This window comes from Echinops telfairi, unplaced genomic scaffold, assembly GCF_000313985.2.
Source record: "Echinops telfairi isolate 266 unplaced genomic scaffold, ASM31398v2 ScPeMD7_7467;HRSCAF=8505_1, whole genome shotgun sequence".
In the NCBI taxonomy this organism is placed as follows: Eukaryota; Metazoa; Chordata; class Mammalia; order Afrosoricida; family Tenrecidae; genus Echinops; species Echinops telfairi.
Window position 1 is genome coordinate 7466734 of NW_022111368.1, and position 22095 is coordinate 7488828.

At 41.5% G+C, this 22095-nt stretch overlaps 1 protein-coding gene across 1 annotated transcript in view; it reads right to left on the reverse strand.

Moving 5' to 3' along the window:
• The window catches only part of COL4A1 (collagen type IV alpha 1 chain), a 172631-nt gene that overhangs the window by 88840 nt on the left and 61696 nt on the right, over positions 1-22095 (reverse strand). The window contains exon 2 of the mRNA XM_045283809.1: positions 11979-12044. Coding sequence (XP_045139744.1) covers positions 11979-12044 — 66 coding nt within the window. The remainder of the gene's footprint in view (positions 1-11978; positions 12045-22095) is intronic.

Consider the following 22095-nt stretch of genomic DNA (forward strand, 5'->3'; position numbering starts at 1 on the left):
GAGAGAGAGAGAGAGAGAGAGAGCAAAAAGAAAGCAAATCGATTGGTACCAGAAAACGGGCATCACAAAAAGGCATGCCGTGACTCAGTAAATAAAATAGATGTGCATGTGACACAGGAAGGAGGAATGCGGTGCAGAATGTGAACAACAAGAAAACAGGGAAGTATGTAGGGGAAAGGATTAGGGGCTGGGGGTGGCTGGAAGTTAAGGAACAGTTTTTGTGTTGTTTAAGAATCAGAGAGCTAGAATGGGATATAGTTTTGGCCCATGGAGTGAGCATGCAAAATTCTCCTCTCAGCTCAACCCTGTGGACATTGTATTTTCAGTATCTTTTTCAGAAGCCAAATGCCTCTTCAAGTCAGAGGGCCACATGCCATTCTTGGACATCTCATGCTTCCGCCGAAGTTGTCACACCCGAGGATCCACCAGGGCCCAAAACGGATGTAAAGGACAGATCAAGTTCCTCCACAGAGATAAGCAATCTAAAATTCACCAAAAAAAAGAAGCACCATCGTTGCTTTATTCCCTCAAGCTATGTGTCCGAAAGCTATTAATATTTGGTGGAAGTTCTCCCACCCCTAACCCTTTTTCCTGGCCATATAATACCTCTGTCTTGTCAGGAAAGGCATCTTAATTAGATATCTAGTCATTGTCTCTTATAAAGAACTGAGTGTACCCTATCTGAAAACAGAATACCAAGCCCTGGGAAGGAAAGGAAGCCTCCGGCAAGTTTCATTGAGACGTATCAGGCCATAACCTGCTCCGATTTCTTCCCAGGGTTCAGTGTGTGTGGTCTGGAACAAGGGGAACAAGAAGTCTGCTCATCATTACCAAGTGCCTCTGTATTTGAATTTAAGCAAGGCTCTGAGCCTTTCTGTGTTCCGACGGCTTATCTGGGAGAGACAGAAAATAATGCTTTCCGCCCACTTTACAGACATGCCAAGATGATTTATGAAGCAGTGTTTATTAAATGCTGTGAACCAGCACAAAAGATGATACACCCCCAAGTCTTGATTTTTACAAGAATAGATATCATTCCCCAATCTACTTGTTTAGGAGACATCTCGTCTGAGAGCAGGGTTTATCTATGAACCTCCCATCCTCACCCAGGAAATCCTGACGGGATCAAGGGAGGAGGCCCAGCAGAAGATAAGGGAAACCTTCCAGGGCTCAAAGAGCTGCCAAGCACTTTCATGTTCATTTCAAATATGGGCCTGGAGTGTCTCGGGGGTATCCTATATGGAAGTAGGAAGAAGGGGGGAGGGGGCAGGAACCGCGTTTTCAAGTGCAATGTCCCAAGCAATCAAAATTTCCACCAAAAGTTGGGGGAAAGGTGATGACAGAAAAACATGTTCTGGTGGACGATTCAAGTGCTATCATCATCTACAGAGAACGTTGCTGAAATTTCGGGTGCCTGTCACTGAAAAGCTCTGTCTGTCTTTGATACCTCTGCTGCTCAGACCAACTTCAACGCCCGGTGGGTTGCGCTTCCACAATACCACCGTCTTTTCCTGCATTTTTAACCCTTAGTGGGGAATGCACTTACTAGTTTATTTGTTCTATTCCTGGCTTGATGTTTTTCCTCTGCCAAGAGATTTGAAGATCCACGAGAACAAATCGTTCCTGTTTCGCTATGACTAGCTCATAGCGAATAGTAAATGCTCAATAACAATTTGCCCCGTGGATGGGTGGGATAGCACAGAATGACGGACAGGGTGCTTCTAGTTCAAGCTACTTACCTGGGTCTATAACGAAGACCCTTAATTCCTGTACCAGTCTTATAGGGGAAACCACTTCGGGAATGAAACAGTTAGCCAGCCAGATCTACTCAGGTCACCAGGATGTCTTACCTAGAATCACTGTACTTCTCCGCGGGGTCTAACATGCCATAATGGTCCTCCATATGTTTTCTCAACACAAACCCTGGAGATCTATCAAGGATTGCATGAGAATTTAATGTCTATCATTCATCCCCAAATGCACCTTTCATCTATTGACAGACAGATTTGTAATCACGAGTGGTTGGCAGAATCTCTCTCATGCTAACAAAGGAGAATCCCGGGGAGGCACTGTCCACCAGTGTTCATCAAATGACTGCATTTTACAAAGTAGCCAAGTATCCGTGTGAGCGCCTCATGTCAGATGCTCACATGAAGAAATCTAGCGTCAAGTGAATTTGGGGCCACATAGGCAGTACTCTGTTGGAGAGTGATGTGGTTAACCAAGGAACATTGGATGAGCCCTAAGTGGCTACAGTCCAGGCATGCCCATCAATTGTTGATACTCAAAACAAAGGGCACCGCTTCCCCCTCGGTCATCTGGTTTGCTCATTAACGCTGACTAATTCTTCCTCTGTTTAATTGCACATTGTGCTGAGCCACTTCACAGGGATGAAGGCTCTGTTAATATCATTTTTGAGGGTGAAATTCGCCACACCCCATAGTTCATAATTATCTAGCATCATTATGTGCCATCTGGAAACATACTCTGAATGCTCATGGTATTGTACCCACATACTGGAAAGAAAATCCAACTGCACTGTTTTCGTCTGTCAGGATTTGTTTAATGTTAGGTCTTTGATCTTGAATTAAGACATACTGTCTCGCTTTGCTCCTTTAAAAATTAAAAATTTTTAAAAGGTAGTTTGTCCGTCAATGCTTGGTCGGGATTATGTTTACAAAAGCTGCATTTTCCTCCCTACATAATCATGGCAAGGACCGCTAGTGCCTGATGTCATAGATGACAGTGTGACCTGCTCTCAGTATCACAGGACACAATCCTCCATTGCAGGGGCTTCATTTTTCGATTCCTCTTAAACAGGGAAACAAAATCAACTCACACTGTTTTAAAATCTGCACTGTAGGAAAATGAATGCTAGATATAGTAACAAATCAGAAACATCATTATATTTTATGATGATAAATGGTCCTAAGCTTAACTGTGTGGTCTCAGAGGCACATGCCCAAAGGGCCAACTCGATTTCATAGAGAAAGCACCCGTGGGTGAGCCTGCAGTGCAGAATAAGATCAGCTCACGCAACACAGATCATCTCTTGGTGACCTTCCAATGGTATATGGTGGATATTTTCATCTGGTGATTTGAAACTAAAGCAAACAGCAAAAGCCTTGGTTTTCCAAGCACTGTCAAAAATAAGGTAACTACCACTAAGTGAAAAACAGGTGAACGTGGAAACCCGTACTGATTCTCACGGTTCTCCTGCCAGAAGATGATTCATGTGCCGTATGTGGAAATGGGAAGCAGGGGCCATCTGGAAAGAATTTTGGCATGACATGACACCAGACAAAACATGGAAAAGGAAAATGGTGTTTATTGGCCTACCTGGCCAACTAACGGGACTAGAAGAAGCCACTATCAAATCTAGCAGATGAGCACAACCCCAAGTACATACAGAGAGACACCTTGGGGTGCTGAAGCCCATCACTGCCATTGTGTCGATGCCGATGCACAGTATCTAAAGGACAGGGTAGAACTGCCCCTGTGAGTTTCTGAGACCATGACTGTTCACAGGAGTAGACAGCACTTTCTTTCTCCCACAGAGCAGCTGGTGGTTTTGAACTACCAACCTTGAGGATCTCAGCCAAACTCGTAACAACTGCGCCACCAGGGCTCCTCCACAGTATGGCAAAAAGCCTCCTTTAAACAATATCTAGAGCAAGGAAAGTTGCTGAGGGGAAGAGAGGAGTTGGAGAACACTGGTAGGGAAAGAGCTAACAAGAACAGGCAGCTTTCTTGTTAAGAATTAGAGAGATGTATAAAGATAGGATTGGTTTCCTTTACACTGATTTCTGGAAATGGGCAACACCACAACATTAACTAGAAATTGGACAATTCCAGACAGACCTCCCAAGTAAGTACATTTCATTTTTCTTTTAGCAAAACATCCAAAAGCTACAAACGCACTACCTCCCATTCCTGCTATGATTCCAAAAACATTCAAGAAACACATTACGGTCCTGGGAGTGCTTCCGTCCCTGGGTGGACGAGTCTGTCCATTTGTGAACTGAGAGGTGTCAGCCTCGGGGTCTCGGGGTCTCTTGGTTATCTGTCTTGAACTGGGCCAACGGGCAAATCCTTCCCTTAGGTTTATCGCCACTTTAAAATACAACCTCTGCTAGAAGCCCAGCATGTCATTTTACATCCCCCATGTTGAACTGCTTTATCTTGGGCTCCTTTGAGCCACACTGGGAAATCTGCAGGTCGCAGGTCACTCCCTCTTCATGAGGACAACTTGGTTAAGACGACCTGTAAAAACATACTCTGGTGATAAGTGGTACTCACACTAGCATCAAGGCGCTTCTACCAAATTATTCTTCCCTGCATATCTGAGAAATACAAAGACCCTGGGGTGGCAGGGGTGGGGGGCACGATGGGATAGGCAATGGGCGGTCAATCGCAAGGTCAGGAATTCAAACCCACCAGCTGCTGGGGGAAGAAAGAGGAGACTGACAGTCTCAGAAACAGTCTAACGGGTCACTACCAAGCGGAATAGGTCCCCAGGCAGCAGTTGTGTTCTGACTCAACAGCGGCTAACAGCAACCATATTTGATATGAAGTAGTACTTTTCGTGCGGTGGGACTTCATACATTCCACATGTTGGAAGTCAGTAAATGGAACTTCTTTTTCAATGTCCTAGGATTTTTCAATCTCACAAATTCAAATCTGGCACATAGTAAGTGCTCCATAAATAAATGATCACATTCCTATTGAAAGTTCATTATTGTTAGTCCAGCTCATTTAATATATCCAAAGTTCCCAAGATTTCCTTGACGTAAGAAAACAGTAAATTACCAGGAGGAAAAGTAACACCTTTGACATTGAAAAATGGTTAATTTATTAGAAAGACATTTCAAAATTATGATAAAAATAACAGAAAGATAATCTTGTTCATAAATGTTTTGAGAACCCAAGGTTACTTTACAAAGAGTAAGAAAAATAAAAAGAGATAGCTAATTTATATGTGAAGCATAACAGATAGAAGGACTTGTTTCTCCTAATGAGATTATGGTTAATATAGTCCCACTATTAATAATCTACAAATTAAAAGAAAGAACAATGAAATAAATATATTTAGAAATCGGTGATGATAAAACCAAAACTCCAAGCTCACTGCCGCGGCGTCAGTGCTGACTCATTAGCGACCCCCTGTGGATTTCCAAGGCAGTAACTGTGCACGAGCGTAGGAAGCCCCATCTCCTCCCGTGGAGCTACTGGTGGTTTCGACTGTCAACCTTGACGGTCACAGACCAACGCGTAACCCCTCCACTTCCATGGCTCCTATAGAATGCTCCAATAAATAAACCGCCAGAAAAGAACCCAAAGGAAGCATAGAATCCCTTTCTCCAAGAGGAATGTCACTTATGATTTAGAAAATATTTTATATTTATCTTGTGAGAAATCGAGATCCTTGATCTCAAAAGTAATGTTACATCGTAAAGCATTTTTGACATTTGATTGAAGTGGAGCAAATAAAAGTAAAGTGTCGTTCATAATGTGCTAGAAATAACAGAACGAATATACTCGCTGTGCAATGAATCAAGCACATACGTCTCTGGCAAGAGCATCCAGGGGAATATAATCAATGTAAAATGCCACATATAATTGGGCAGACTGGAACATTTAGTTTCCCCTTTAATATTTAGTCATTCTTAGTTACAACAGTTTTTGTAGATTTTTTTCTAACCACTTACGAGCACCATGAGCGCAAGATACTAAAAATAGTTGTTTTGCATCCCTTAAAGTGTCTAGCAAAGTAGCAGCTGAACAATACATGCTGATTGATAAATTATATTTCTAAAAGCTGGCAGAGGAAATCCAAAAGCAGTTCTAAGTAACTTAATGGAAGGGGGAGCTAAAAATAAAAACATCTTTCCAAAGGCCAAAGGGGCTGATGAACAAGATGAGGATCATAATTCCTTCACTGCATGCAGAACGCATAAAACACACAGCCTGGATTTCTCCTGGGAGACGGGGGGATAGATTTAGGGGGCATGCTAGTAAATAACAAAGATGACTAGCTTTCAACTACGGTGATGAACTTCCTATAGGAGAGGAGTATATATACCAGGATTTCTTAGAAGAAGGAGGGGTGGACAAGGAGATGGAGATGTGGGGTGCTAATCACTTGAACACTTAAAACAACTAGTAATGGGATTTGATCTAATATATAGATACATAACTGTTCTCACCTTTCTTGACACACGGCTGGAAACAAAGTCCTGACTTCCAAATGCCTCCCCTTTAAGGTTTTTATTTTTAATAATGCATGAAATAAACATTCACTCAATGGAATGGAATGCTTGCTATTCTGGGCTGGGCTGCTCTGAACATGTCTCAGGTGGGGAAGTGGGCCTCCAACTCGGGCAGATGACCCGTCTGACCCACTCTGCCTCAAAAACAAGGTGGCTCCCTGTGGTTTATTTTCTTAACCAGGCTTGAGGCCCAAGTTGCCTCTCCTCTCTAAAACAGGAACTGGGAGGTCTGCCCAAGGACCCAAAGGAATAGATTCATTTCTTTCTAGTCCCACAGCAATCCTTTCCACCATGACCAATTTAGAAAAGGGCTGATTTTCCTTGGCAGGTGGCCACAGGAAGCCGACGTATGCCTTGGGGCTCCGTTGGAGCAGAGCAAGGCCTTGGTAGAAACTTCAGGATATTCTCAAACATGTGTTCATCCTGATCTCTTGCTGCCGGATCTTCTCGGGAAGAATGGAGACGGATGAGAGTGCGCATTCGTGTCGCCATGTGCCTCTCGTGGCTAGAGGAGATCAGACTCGTTCTGCTGCTTCTCAATATGAGGGACTTTGCCCTTCCCCGGGAGCCATTTGATAATACCTGGACACATTTTAGGCGCCTTGGCGGCCTAGTGATTACAAACAGCTGCTAACTGCAGGGTCAGCAGTTTGAAACCACCAGTCGTTCCTCAGGAGAAAGGCTGGGCTTTCGACTCCAGGAAAGAGTGACAGTCTCAGAAACCCACGGGGGCAGTTCTACCCTGTCCTGCAGGGTCACTGTCAATCAGATTCAACTCGATGGCAGTGAGTTGGGTTCGGGTTTTTGACACTTTGAGTGGTTGTCACAATTGTTGAGCGTCCTATTGCCATAGAGTAAGCAGAGACCAGGGTTGTTACTAATATCCTACCATAGGCAGGACACCTGCCTCCCCCCAGGTTAAATCCAAAGTATTACCAATGAGTCCATGTAGACTGATACTGAGTCTGTAGGAAAGAGGACAATTTTGGCCACACTGTCCCCTTAGGTTTCCAAGGTTCTGAATGTTTATAAAAACCGGCTGTTTTGAATCTTTCTTTTTCCTTCAGAGCAGCTGGTGTGTTTGCACCACTGACCATTTGGTCGACAGCACAGAGCTTAGCCACTGGGATCTTATTGGGTCCAAAATGTCCATGGTGCCAAGATTGGGATATCTCAGTTGGATGCTTTCTTCCCATGTAAACTGAGGATAGTAACCCATCCCTTGAAGAACTTTGGGCAAGTAAATGCCCTGAAAGCATAGGGCATCCAGCCTCAATCCTGACCCAGGTAGCCACTCAGCAGGTCATGAGTCACTTTTTCTTTCTTGCGGGTGACATTCATAAGCCAGGATTGTCTCTCTTGGGCAAATCTGCTGTGTATGGACAGAAGGTGTACGTTGGCATTAGATCAAGAGCTTACAAGCAGTTCTCGTGTGAGACCTCTAGCACTTGAGTCAAATAAAGAGAGTCAGCTAAATGACTACTACCCATTTACCACGAAAGAGAAAAAGGTATGCTGTGTGAACTTGGTGCATCAAGCAACAATAAACTCTTCCCCAAGTTCCAGGGCCCAAAGCCTGAATCACTTCCAGATTGGTCACAGATTACTCCAACCTTTTCAGATCAGATAAGGTAAACATTGTAGAGAAAAGGGTGGCAGTTTCGTTTGCAAAGGTTTCTGCTTTACAAGCAATCTGGGTTTGCGTGATCCGATGCCTCTGTTACTGCTGAGCTACCCCAAGTGTAGAAAGGGGCTGTGATTATAGACAGTCTCATTAGTAGGAACAGGATAATGTCCTTCCACCCCACATCCTTGACATGCACCTGGGTCTCAGGGGAGCTAAAATATTCTAAGAAGATGTCAGCTGCCCACGTTGTACTCGTGATTGGTTATAAATACTATAAATCTGATTAATTCACACTCTCTCTGGAGACCAGTCCCTGGAAAAGGGCATCATGGTTGGTAGAGAGTCAGAGATAAAGAGCAAGATCCTCAATGGGAAGGGCTGACACAATGGCTGGAATGTGGATACCTTCTAGGAAGTATCAAATCTCTTCTATGATAGCATTTCTTCACTGGCCACAAGCACTGTGTTCTTCGAAGAATATAGTTAAATTGAAACTGTGGTCTTTAAGACTATGCGACAGAAGAAATCACTCTGTAGTCAGGTAAATATGGTGAATTAGTGGACACCTCGTGTGTTATTCTGGGTTGACTAGAGAAACAAATTCACAGGCACTCATAGGTGTATAAGAAAGAGCTTTATACACAGAGCAGTTGAATATTGAGAAAACATCCCAGCCCAGTCCAGATCAAGTCCATAAATCTGATATTAGCCCATAGTCCGATACCAATCTATGAAGTCCTCTTCAGACTCACAAACCACATGCAATGACACCAAATGCAGGGAAATCACAGGCCAGTTGATGGGAAGTCTTGTGGATCCAGTGGCGCTGTAAGCATCTCAGCACTGAAAGGGGTCTCCACGTGGTTCCTCCAGCTCAGGGCACTAGGTAGTTCCATGTGTCTTGACAGCTACAATGTCTTCCAAGGAGTGAACGTGTGTCCCACCTCCAAGAGCGATTTATCTCCTTAGTGTCTCCAAATCAGATCTTTAAGCTGCAATCTGATTGACAGGCTAAACTCCACCCCTTCACTCTTAATCCTCAAATTGACACCAGATTATGTAACTGCCACACCTCGTATGCCTGGAACTTACTTCACACAGGATGTTTTCTCTGTATTTGATGTTTCTAGGCCACAGAGACTTCTCTCTCCGCTGAACAACTGTAGCAACGGTTTTCTATACTGGTTCCCCTGAACTTGATGGTTGCATCTCATCCTGTTACGTATTTAATGTGCATATGTCTTATCTCTTTCCTATGACTTTGGGTTCATTTGCTATTTCTTTTCTTTGGGTAGGACGGTGGGTGGGGGCGCAGTAGAAGACATTTGAATGGTCACACAATATAACAGTTTCCCATATCACCATGGACTTCCTTGGCTAAAATGCTTGAAACAGATCTTAAGCAAAAATCTGTTGTAGAAAGACATAAATAATTGATTTACAGCTGCTTGCCAGTACCTCCTGGGAACATTTTGTCTTGTCTATTTTCTCAAAATTGTTGAGAAAATCAAGTTATCAAGCAAAGAAGAGCTTAATGTTTGGTACTTCTGAGTAGGCTGGCTTTCAAAATTCTAATGAATTTAAGCAGATAACATTCCCACTGCTAAGGAATCTGAAAGAACACAAAGCCATTGTGCCAAAAGCCAAATTAATTACCTAAGAGAAAATAGCAGAAGATATGAGCAGCCTTCCAGGGGAGTGGGAAAGTCAATGAGAAACTCAGTAACAGTCTGAATCCTCGGGATTTTACTATTAGACTTACAACGCAATGAATTTATATGGATTTATAGTCATATGGGTGACTTGAAAACTGTGAGCATGCAACATGAGCCATGTTTTTTTCAATGCATTTTATTTATATAATCCGGAGAAAATAAAGCATTCTATCAATTAATTCTGTCTCCATGGGAAATAGTACTAAGCCAAAAGAGATCTGGCAATTTATATTGGATATATTCCAAACTCCAGTAAGGGCCTTGGTGTATTCCAAATAGCCAATAAGGGAGAATGTTTCTTTAAAAATATGGTAAAAAAAACTTGTCTCATGATGCCTTCCAAATTTCTGAGACTGGGACACACTGTTCCAGTGAGGTATCTTTCTAAGCTAAGCGCTATATGGCTACTAACATCTGATTTTTAAACAAAATGTATTACAATTAATTTAAGCTCTACACAGTTTGATGATGGAATTTATTTTTAAAGTATCACAAAAATGCAGAAATCCATTAGCAATTCTAAGCTAGGGCCACAATTTAAATGACCAGATTTGAATTTCGTGATTACAAATTATTTATTTCACATGTCTACTCCTCTAGCATTTCCAAGATTTGGGTGCTTTGAGAGTACGTAGGTTGCTGGGGAAAACAAATCTCCCTTTGTGGCATGGCAGCAAAGAACATATTTCTTTGTAATTTAACCTTGGGATGAGAGAAATACACCAGATCTGAAATCCTATCGAAGGTAAGCACAGTGTGCTTCACATCATTAAATTGATTGGTTTCACATTCCTTCCAAAACAGTAAGTGGAAGTTTAAAATTTCCTCTTTCAGGGAAAGGAAGGGCCCTTTGCCCTTGCTCAACGCCACATGGGTCACGGAACCTAAAATATGTGTGTTTCACAGGAGAAGAGATAGATGCTTCTTTTTGGTGGTCAAGCTAATATAACACTGAGCCATTTAGTTATTGCCTTGATTTAGAGAGATCGTCTGAATTCATTCAGTAATTACACTCTTTAAAAACATGGTTTATCCAATAGCTTGTTGATGATCTATTCTCTGTTTCATAACAATATTAGAAATACAAAATGGGCCCGGGAAAAGGGTGGAATTTGAGGGAGCTGCATCAGGCAGGAGAGAGAATGGTTACATAAGCTTTATTCTCTGGGTGGTGCAAACAGTCGGTGCTCAACTATGAACTTAAAGGTTGGCAGTTCCAAATCACCCAGCGGGACCATGGAAGGGAGGAAGACAAAGCCTGGGGGTCTTCTTTGGTAAAGATGAAACCAACAAGAAACTCAATGGAGTAGTTCTAGGTAGCACGTGGGATAGTCTTGAGTCTGGATTTAAGTCAATGAACTGTGGGGGGTTTTGGATACATTCTTTTGGTGTAAAATATTCATGAAGCTTGGCAAGAGGTAGAACAGAATTATAGGATTCCCATTGCATTTACAACTGGGTTGCTGGTCCATTCCCATGCCAAGGATTAGGGTGTGTCATGGTAGGAAATTGGCAAGGAAGAGAGTAACACAAGTCTGCTAACACATCTTCTCTCTCTCATCAACTCCTCACCTTGACCTTCACATGCCAAAGCTGTTTCTATCTCATGATAATCATGTTCTCTTGCTTCAACTGGAAACATCATCTACAGGAAGGATTTCCATAATGGAAAATGATCTTGAAAATGAAAGGTTCCCGTCCCTCCTGGAGCAGTTATGTAATACTGAAGACTTTCAGCCAATTCTGAATTGAGGAGCTTAAAGTTGATGATTTAGAGTCATACCTTTAAAAACAGGTTAAAATATTTGGAAAGATACAATTGGACAAGTCTACCTTGATACTTTTTGATGAAGGGATTTGAGGTTAAAAATAAAATGAAACATAGTATGAAACACGGATAAAGTTTTAGGCCTGTAGAGAGGGTCAAGAATAAAATTAGTCTTGAAATTTTTGAATAAATTCAGTGGAAACTTTTAAAAAAGAAGTAATGCTAACTTTGGTTCTTATTGGTTATTACAAGTAATTTCTCAAAAGGGGTCTTGACTCAGTATGTGTTTGACAATATACTTTTTCAATCTAAAGTCAAACATAAATCAATCAACCATTTTCTACATTGATTATCACTGATGATTACAATCATTGGGGAATCATTATTAAGACTCAATTAATGCTTTTTAAGATTCTATAAAAATATTTTTAAGTCTGATTTTGTTTACATGTTTCTCTGGGAAGAACATTAAAATAACAATAATGTTGTGATGGGAGTTACTGATTCTTAAGTTGATTTTAAAATATTCATTTCTAATTCTTTTCAATGGTGATGTCCATTCAAAAGCAAGAAAGCATCCTTGTATCTTGGCTACTCACCTTTTGTCCTTTCACTCCATGACAGTCGCATTTTCCACAGCCAGAACCACCACAGTCACCCTGGAACTAAAAGAAAAAGTACTTGAATATGAAGCTCTTTTCAAATTAAAGTTGATAATTAATTCCAATGATCTCAGCACATTCACTTACTTAAGAGACAATTGCTACTCAGTTATTATAAGCACATAACCTCAAATAATGTAGTTCGTACAATTCTTCTTTTGGTATCTGGAATTTGTAATGAGTGTCATGAACATTTTTTTTAATTCAGAAAAATTTTATTAGATCAATGACCACATTATAGTTGCTGTTTCACAAACTTTCATAGAGAATTTATTGCAATCGAGTGATCTTTTAAAGACAAAAGAAAAAAGGATTCCCATTACAAAGAGCATTTATATGTAACTTATGTATAAAATGAAATGATTTTGCAGATTTAATATTCCGTAGCATTAACTGTGTAAATTATCTGCAGATATAAATTATTCTGTAGCCGACAGTTAAGTGTCATACATATCTGATACACTGGGAGCTTCATCTTCACTCCCCTTTAGTCCCTCTGCAGTTCCACTCAAGGCAGTGTCCTGGCATGGGGAATGTTAAAACGCCTTGCTTCTAGAGTTTCTCTCTCTTTTTTTAATAAATCATTTTATTGGGGACTCTTACAGTTCTTATAACAATCACATCAATCGCATCAAACACATTTGCACATATGTTGCCATCATCATTTCCAAAACATTTTCTTTCTACTTGATCCCTGGGTATCAGCTCTTCTTTCTTTCCATCCCTCTCCCACCCTCCCCTCCTCATGAACCCTTGATAAATTATAAATTATTATTATTTTCATATCTTATAGTGTCCACTGCCTCCCTTCACCCAGGTTTCTGTTGCTTGTTCTCATGGGGTGGGGACGTGCTCAGATGTCGATCATTGCAATCTGTTGCTCATTTTTCTCCCTTCTCCCCCCACCACCCGACAAGGAGAGCAAAATAAATTGAAGTCATTTAATCACAAGAATAAAGGTCTGACTTACGCTTCGTGCTTGGTCAATTTCTATTTGGGAAGGACTCATCGAGGAATTGTTTTAATAGGACACTGTGCAGATTTGCAAGGCCAGGGAAAGGTCTTGCTTCTGATTTGGGCTTCCTTTTCTAAGACCAAGTGGGAATGGAAGCTCCTACAACAGAGCCGATGCTCTGTCACCGGGGACTCCCAGGGTCCATCTAGCAGTGTGTACCCCCAAGTCCCCTTGACTCCCAGAGAGCCTGTGGACAATGGAACAACATTCTGCTGGATCGTGTATCATCTGCATGGCCAATTGTGGATTGGAATTTTGGGGTTGATAGAGTTTTTATTGGGTGATTCTGGAGGTAGATTTCTGGTCCTGTCTTCCTAGTCTGTCTTAGTCTGGAAGTTCCATGAAATCTTCCTGGCATCACAGCAACACACAAGCCTCCACTGTGGGCAGACGGTGGTTGCCCATGATTTATACTCACCAGCAATTGAACCTGGTTCTCCCAAATGGGAGGAACCACTGATTACCAATGCCCTCATGTCTGGCAATATAAAGCCACTCAAACAACAATGTCTTTGAAAGGAGAGAACAAATAAGCGAGCTTCCTTTTAAGGCTAATCTTTAAACAGCTGATTTCAAATTCAGTTCACCTTCAATGTCAAATGGAAGAATACTCAACAACATGCCTTTGTAGTTTATTTCTAATACAAAAATCAATTTAAAAAATGCAAGGAAGGGGGCGTCAAATAATAAATGTTGGAAAAACAGCTTTTGAAAGGCCAGCTTGTGCCCCAAATCATGAGCTGTGGCCGAATAGTTATTATGTCATTTGTTATCATTAACGATTATTTTGAGATAGGTATTACCACTCCTATTTTGCAGACACAGAAACCAAATTAAGAAAAGAAAATTTTTTTTAAGAAACCAAATTAAGACAGGCTCGGTAACAGGCTGAGCACAAGGTTCTTATTAAAACTCAAGTCTGACTAATCTCAACTTCAATGACTTAAAACACCTAACATATTTACATCATACAAGGATGTCTATACCCAAAACAAGCTCGCGGCCATCCAGTCGACTCATAACAGCCCTACAGGTCAGGGTAGAACTGCCTCCGTGAGTTGAAGTCCGTACATTTTCGCTGGAGTAGAAAGCCTTGTCCTTCTCACTCAGAGTGGCTGGTGATCCCAAAGGGCATACACACAAGGAACCACTACTACGGAACAGGACTCCTGAATGATGCCTACAGATTGCGCTTCTCCACCTGTGGGTCACAACCTCTTTGGGGGTGGGTGGGTCAAATGACTCTTTCACAGGGGTCGCCCAATTCATAACAGTAGCAAAATTACAGTGATGATGTAGCAACAAAAATATATTGGGGGGGTCAACACAACATGAGGATCTGTATGAAAGAAAGGGTCCGGAAGAAGGAAGGTTGAGAGCCACAGCTATAGACATTTATAATTTCCCTAGAAGAATCCAAACTTTAAACTGTAATAGAACTCATAGCTATTGTGGATATAATGGAAGGGATAAAATACAAATAATTTCATGAAGAAGTTTTATTAGCAGATCTGTTTTGACCTGAGGATGACAGGTACCCCTAAATTGAGCTTCAGGGTGATAACTGCTTCTTGAAAATACATACTATTAATATACACAGATTCCTCACTTAGGAACTATCTTGTTATTGGCCTTTATGATCATAGTAGACATACTGATTGCCTCCTATTCTTTGTCACACTACCAACATATACTGGGCAGGCATGAGTCTCAAGGTGAGAGTGATGCTGGTGGTGATGGTTCCAGGTCTGTGCTGCCTTGGATGGGTCGTGGTTCTCAGGGGTTCAGAAGTTAAGTAATGGGATAAGTTGGAAGTTATATGAGGCTGTGCAGTCATCCTTCCTTACTGCGATCCGACGTGATCATCCTCCATTTATGCCAGACACTGATGTTTGAGTGAGGGCCTGGTCTCTGGAGCCTCACTGCTGGTAAGCAAGGAGTGCATGCACTGCGATCAGGCGAAGCCTATCTTTTTAACCATACACTGAAGTCTTAACTCCACTGCCTTTCACATCTCTGCATGCAAACAGCTACATCAGGAGATACTTATTTTATAAAGTTATATCTGAGCAAGTGCCTACAAGACTAGTGGACCGTTCCTAATTTTACATTTTGGAAACGGGGACACTTGATCATTGGCCACACACCACAGATAACAGATCTGTGTCTTTCTGTAACTCACATGGTAAGCGATTTTCAGTGTATATTTCTGTAACCTCTTAACATTTAAAATAAATAAATGTGCACCGTTTTCTTTCCTAAGCTGGGCTTTTTGACCAACTATTAAGAGTCATCCAAGGAGGTGAGGGCAAAATCTTTGAACTAAGTTCCAGAAAGTTCATCCAAAATACACATCGAAGAGACACTGCAGGAACGACAGGGATGCGCCCACCTGAAACAGCGCCACTTCCCATCTCATCCCCACGTGAGGGCTAAAAGGGCCTGTACCTGGGTCCCATTAGCTGCTGACTATCTACCTCTACTGTATTCGCCATCATTTACAGACAATGGCTCTTTGGCAGGGGCAGGAGACATTTTGTCTGCCAAGGCCCATTTGGATATTCCTAACATCCTTCCATTCACAAGCTATACTCAAACATTTAATGAATTCACCCCTACAGTGATGGCTGGAACTAATTCTCCTTGGTGAGGTGTGTGATGTTAGCGTCTACTTATTGTTTCACAGGCCCTACATAGCCCAAGGGCCTCAGAAGGCTCAGAGGGCAGACATTCCTCACCCCTGACTTAAGGGGTTTACCCTACACACTGTGTGTCTTGGGAGCAGGTCCACTCACTGTAATTCCAACTCACAGCAACCCTGTAAGGCACAGTACAATCGCTCTTCTGCATTCCCAAGACTGTAAATCTTTACAGGAGTAGAAAGCTTCCTCTTTCTCTTGTGGAATGGCCAGTGGTTTCACACTGACCTTGAGATGACTTCAAGGTTAGCAGCCCAACCATAACCCACTATGCCACAGCCTCACCCAGAGGCTGATTCTGACTGTATGACTGCAAATCTAAATTCCCGTCAGATGTAAGAGGCCTCACTACAAACTAAAGAATATGGCTAATCAACTGATGGTGCACCATTGATTGTGAGATCTGTCCTAATTGTATCCTGTTAAAACATTAATCAATGGACAGCTTAGAAATATAGACATGGACTAGTAAGAATCCAATTACTATTTGCTGTAATGGTGGCCGCAGCCATTTCATTAACTTTAACCATAAACGTAGATAAAAAATCAGGTGATACTATGTACATGAACTCAGAATCTATTACTTAATAACCAGCACTATAGAAAAAGTTCTAAAAATGAAACTCAAGAATGACTGTGTGACCATTCCAGTTCACCAGGAGAACCCATGGAATAAGCAAGGAATCTCTGGAATATCTACAGCTATTCCATCACCATGTCAGCACCCAGACCAGAATGCCCAGCAAGGTCAGGCAGTCACAAATCACTCTGGGGTCTGGTTTAACTGCCTCTCTGGTATTGTCATTCCACGACTTCAGTGATTCTGAGGTAACTATGACCCAACTTTTAAAATTCTACTAAATTCTATTCTACAGAGGAAAAAGAGACCATCAGGATAGTAATTATTTATTTGTAGGATCCAATTAGGGAACCGTCCTCTAGTATCCAGGCAGAGTTGGGGCTGCGGTAGGAATGAACAATGGACTTTTCGACTCATAGTTCAATAGGCAGAGACCCAAAACAACGGGTTCAAAACAGCAATTCAATGATTTTTTTTCTTTCTTCTTAAATGTTAATAAAACCAAGTAGTGCTTAGCTATCAGAATAAATAGCATCTAGGGTGTTAAAGACTTGTCTTGAAACAAGCAGTTATTTGAGTGAGGCATTAACTAAGTCCACACAGAAGAATCACACAGCCTGTGTGATACAAGGATTATAAATACTAAATTCCAAACCCGGAGGAGGAAATAGTGTCAGAGCTTAAATTCTGGACACCCAATTTGCAGAAGGCTATGCATGATAGTGGAAGCTCAAAAATCCACTCTCAGGGTCCTCAAGAAAAAAAGCTTAGACACTTATTTAATTTGAAAGGGGTTATAAAAAATGAATTTCCTTGAACTGTTCTTTTAATAAATGGCTCAAGTGCAGAAGACCTAGATAAGAGGCCACAAGGTTACATTTATAGATAGTTGAGCCACATTGCTTCTGGAGTCTGTACTACAGAAATATACCAGGTATGTGTAAGAGATGAATAGTTCTGCTTTGGGCAACGTTTCCAGACATGCCCCCATCCTTCCTCACCCAGCTAATCAAGGGAGAAAAAGACCAATAAAAGGCATTCATATCGAATTCTCAGCCTGGGATGCAATCTATTGTCAATTCTGATCCCAGAAAGCAATTCCAACATATTGATAATACTAAGAAATTCTAAATTTTGTTCATCTTTTTTTGGAACATAAAGACCTTTTTTAATGCCATGATTTTTATTTCATATTATGGTGCATCAAAAAGGGTGCTGAATGTGGAATAAGAAGGTAATGACATTTTTCCATGATTCTTCGTATGTCCACTTTTTTTATACGGGATAACTTCATGCTGCTGTGATGCTAGAAGCTATGGTATTATTATTTGAAATAGATGATGGGCAGGTTTCAGGACAGTTTTCTGATTTAGACAGACTAGGAAGGAAGGCCTATCGATCTGCTCATAAAAATGAACCAAGCAAACCGCATGCATCACAAGACAACACGGTCCAACATACTGCTGGAAGATGATGCAGGACCAGGCAGTATTTTGTTCTGTTATATATAGGTTGTCATGAGTCCGGTCCCACTAGAAGGCAACTAATAATAAATGATTCTGAGAAAAAAAATTAAAATGTTAGTTCAATTTTTATATAATAAACAAAAAATTAAGAGGTACGTAGGAACATTTGCTAAATAAGCGATATTTGGAAATATCGCTCTCTGTGTTCCTTGCAATCAGTGCCATATAACTACTGCCATCACCACCCCAAATGTAGAGGTATTTTCATTGCGATTCAAGAAGATAAATGATGCACTGCGTGTCCCTTTTAGTCCAGTGTAATACATGATTTTGGAAGAGCTAACGAAAATGAGAGTCTTCAGTAATATAAATCTCAACCCTGGACAGAAAAGTAGCTAAAATGGGCACCTAGCCTATACGGGTTACTTAGATTTCTAATTTCGTTGGTAGCCTAACATGTTGCAGGTTATGGTACAAATCTATGACTTCCGGTGGAACTGCATTTTGCATCTGGACCTCTAAGCAAAATTTAAAGATATGCCTAGTTTCAGAATCAAACAACTCCCAACTGGCTACACATCTGAGGAGTCAATAGGGCTGTTTATTCTTCCAGACGTCTGGAATATATTGGGCTCCATCAGCCAGCTGCCATCCCATCTGTTTCAGATTCTAGAATGGGAAGAACTTGTACATTTTGTGCAGTACTCGTACACTTGTTTCCATTCCCTTCTCCTCGCTGGAGAGCCAGCATCAAGCTGATTGACTAAATGCCCTCAGAGCAGCAACTGTGCTTTTATCCCTTGAGACACACACTTCACCCAAATGGTGACACCTAAGAAAAGTCAGCCTTCAAGACCTTGAAGAAGATGAAGGATATGGCTGGGAAATCCCAAAGAGCAGAGGTTGTGGGTCTACTCCTCCTTTATAGAAGCAGAGCATCCTCTGGTAGGAGGCAGCAGAAAACCCAAAACAAACAGTCATATCAATGCAAAGGAGGGAGGTCGGAGTGGAGACCCAAAGCCCATCTGTAGACATTGGGGCATCCCCTCACAGAAGGGTCACAAGGAAAGGATGAACCAGCCAGAGTGCAGTACAGCATTGAGGAAGCACACAGCGTTCCTCTAGTTCTTTCCTGCTTCCTCCTCCTCCACTATCATGACCCCAGTTCTACCTTACAAATCGGCGAGACCAGAGCATGTCCACTGGTACATGGAATCGACGACAGATAAACCCACCAGGTACAGTAATGGGAGTAATGATACCTTGAAGGTAGGGGGAAGGGAGAGGGGGGAAGGGGGAGAAAGGAGGAACCAATCTCAATGATGAAAGCATAACCCGCCCCCAAGGGGAATGAACAACAGAAACATGGGTGAAGGGAGTCAGTGGACAGTGTAAGATATGAAAATAATAATAATTATAATTTATCAAGGGTTCACGAAGGGGGGAGGAGGTAAAAAAAAGAACTGATACCAAGGGCTCATGTAGAAAGAAAACGTTTTGAAAATGATGATGGCAGCATATGTACAAATCTGCTTGATACAATGGATATATGGATTTCTGTAAGAGCCCCCAATAAAATGATTTATCAAATAAAAGGAAGAAGAAGTAGAAGTAGATCACCCATAGCCAGTAACAGCACAGGTAACTCAGTCCAGCAGGAAGAAAAGAACTCCAGGAAGCTCTCAGGAGCGAGCGACCATCATCCTGCATACTCCTGCGACTCCGGTGAAATGTGGAAGGATGCCAAGTCCATTCTGGAAATCCTTGTAGCTTCTTCCAAGTAGAACATAAAGCTGAAAATTTGACCAGTACAGAAGGAGTATCTAGATAATGGAAGTTGGATTGAATCCACTGTGTTTGAAACAGAAAAATTCATCTCAATTCCTAATGATGTCTGGCTGACACATATGCATATACACAACTTCCACAGTGGGGACCAACTTAAAAGGCAAACAAAAACACATTCAGAAAAACCGCTAAAGGTAAGGGAATCCCTCAACCCAACAGCTTTTAATATGATGTAGGAGTCGCCTTATATTTTTTCAAAATTTGTCTTTGTTTTTCCCTTTTTAACATTTCAAAGTAATTAGTACTTTCCAAACTTGCTTTTATCCTCCAACTGAAGATATCCAGACTGAAGATGTTCATCAACACTAATGTTATGAAGCAAGTTAATTTCTAAAAATACACAAAAGATTTACAATATAAGATACTGGTGCCAAAGGAAAGGAAGGAGGGGAAGATGGAGACCGATGACGTTAGTATGAAATAATGACTCCTTTTAATCTACAGACCATCAGTGGGTGCACCGCCGGCTCTCAAAACTAAAGCCACAGGGGGGAAAGGCAACAAGAGAAAAGGTTCATTAATTCTATTCAGACAGCATTTTTTTTTTCATTTTTTTACTTAACCAACACTCTCTGACTGCGAGTGAGTGTGGATAGGTGCTACCGAGAGCATGTAAGGATGTAGGGTCATGCAAATTTGCTGTGACCTTTCCAGTCTACATCAGCATATTTGGAATGAGCTAGACTGAAGATCTCAATTTCCCCATATTTTTCCCTGCTTCCTGATAGACTTTTAGCATCACTGCTATAACCATTTTTATGTGTCTCATGTCCCACCAAATAGGGAAACGTGGAGATCTGCCAAGTCGAAACTGCTTATCTTTCAAATTCTCTTCCACATTCTCTCTATGGTGCCAAGTGTCAAAATAGTTTCATGGGGTATACTGCGGTCCCTGTTTTCTTCCTGGTTACAGTACTTCTTTGGGGAATCGTTTGAATTGTTATTGACACAAGTCAAGGAACAGTAAAGACAGAAGAAAAAAAAAAGAGTATTCTGAGACTGTTCAAAATCGACGAGTATAGGAATGAAGGATGTGTAGCCAAGACTATCATAAAGTCATAGATTCCAGGATGTGAGGGGCACGATCCCGTGGAAGAACCACTGTGGATGACTGTACAGCAGTGTCTGTGGAAATCGTACACATTCACCCATGCTCTTTCTCAGCTATACCATTCCTGGTATATACCTCTCAAAATGCATCCATACCAAAAGACGTGTTCAGCAATGTGTACGCAGCAATAAACACCCCCCCCCCACCCAGGAGAGTGGTTAAATAAACAGCCAAGTGGATAAATAAACAATGGATTGCATTCATATAATGTGCAGCCCTGAGAAGAAGCCAACCGCAACATGAGTGAATCTCACAAATATAAAAGTGAGCACACTGAAGCCAGACACTGGCTGGATATCCGCACTGATGTTTGCTTAGTTGAAGACCAAGCAAATTGACGCTGCGTAGTGATTATCCTTGAGCAAAGAGAGCTGGGTCATGGCTGGCAGGGGGCCCGAGGATCCCTGTAATCAGTTTCATGACCTGGCTTCCAGTGTCATGGGTGTTTTTACATTGCACTTTGTATGCCACCCTGTAAATAAGTGAAACTCATTAGAGTGATCATCCAAGAAGTGAACACAGAGGTAAAAAATTAGTAACAAAAATAGAGGGTAAAGTAATGATCAAATATTGAATGACAGATTGTCTCCTTTCCAGAACTATCCTCTGTATCACAGAGGAGAGGATGAATTACTCTCTGGCTTCACTGTCAAAGAGCCCTCAATGAAGCACAAGAAAGGTAAAAGGTGCTCCAACAGAGGTCTATGTAATTTGTCATCTTTCATTCAACCCAAAGGCAAATTAAGCTAAGTGAAATACTATTTTCTGTTCCATCCAATAATGGAAAACATAGAAACAGAACATTCTTATTATTTATTAGACTTGCAAAAATATATCTTGTCTGATTTGAAAACAACTGTTGTGTTGATACATTCTTGGCCAGAGAAAATTAGCATGAAAATTTTGGGAAACAAACTGAAGTCAATATGAAGCATTTCCCATTCCCTTTCTCTTGAAATAAGACTCAGACGGGTATGGGTGAGCGTAGAAACACACATTGCTCTGTTTCTCATTAAAGACTGTTCTCGGGTCTTGTGTGAGGCTCCCAAACAAATATACTCATTGAGGAAGCGAGGGTGTTTATTGGCTTCCTTCAGGATCAACATGTGATGGCAACTCTAGTCTCATTTTTCCCCCATCCTAAAATTTTTGTTGACTCATGTCCATTTATTTTCTTTCTTTGCTCTTCCAAAACGGGGGTGGATATTAAATGTTCTTACTCGGGGGATAAATGGCCTGGAGAGAATGATAATGATGCACAGTAATTCACCTCCAGGTCACTGGTCTTCAGCCAGCTGCAAACAGATGTGACTCCAATTTGTGGCCATGTGACAG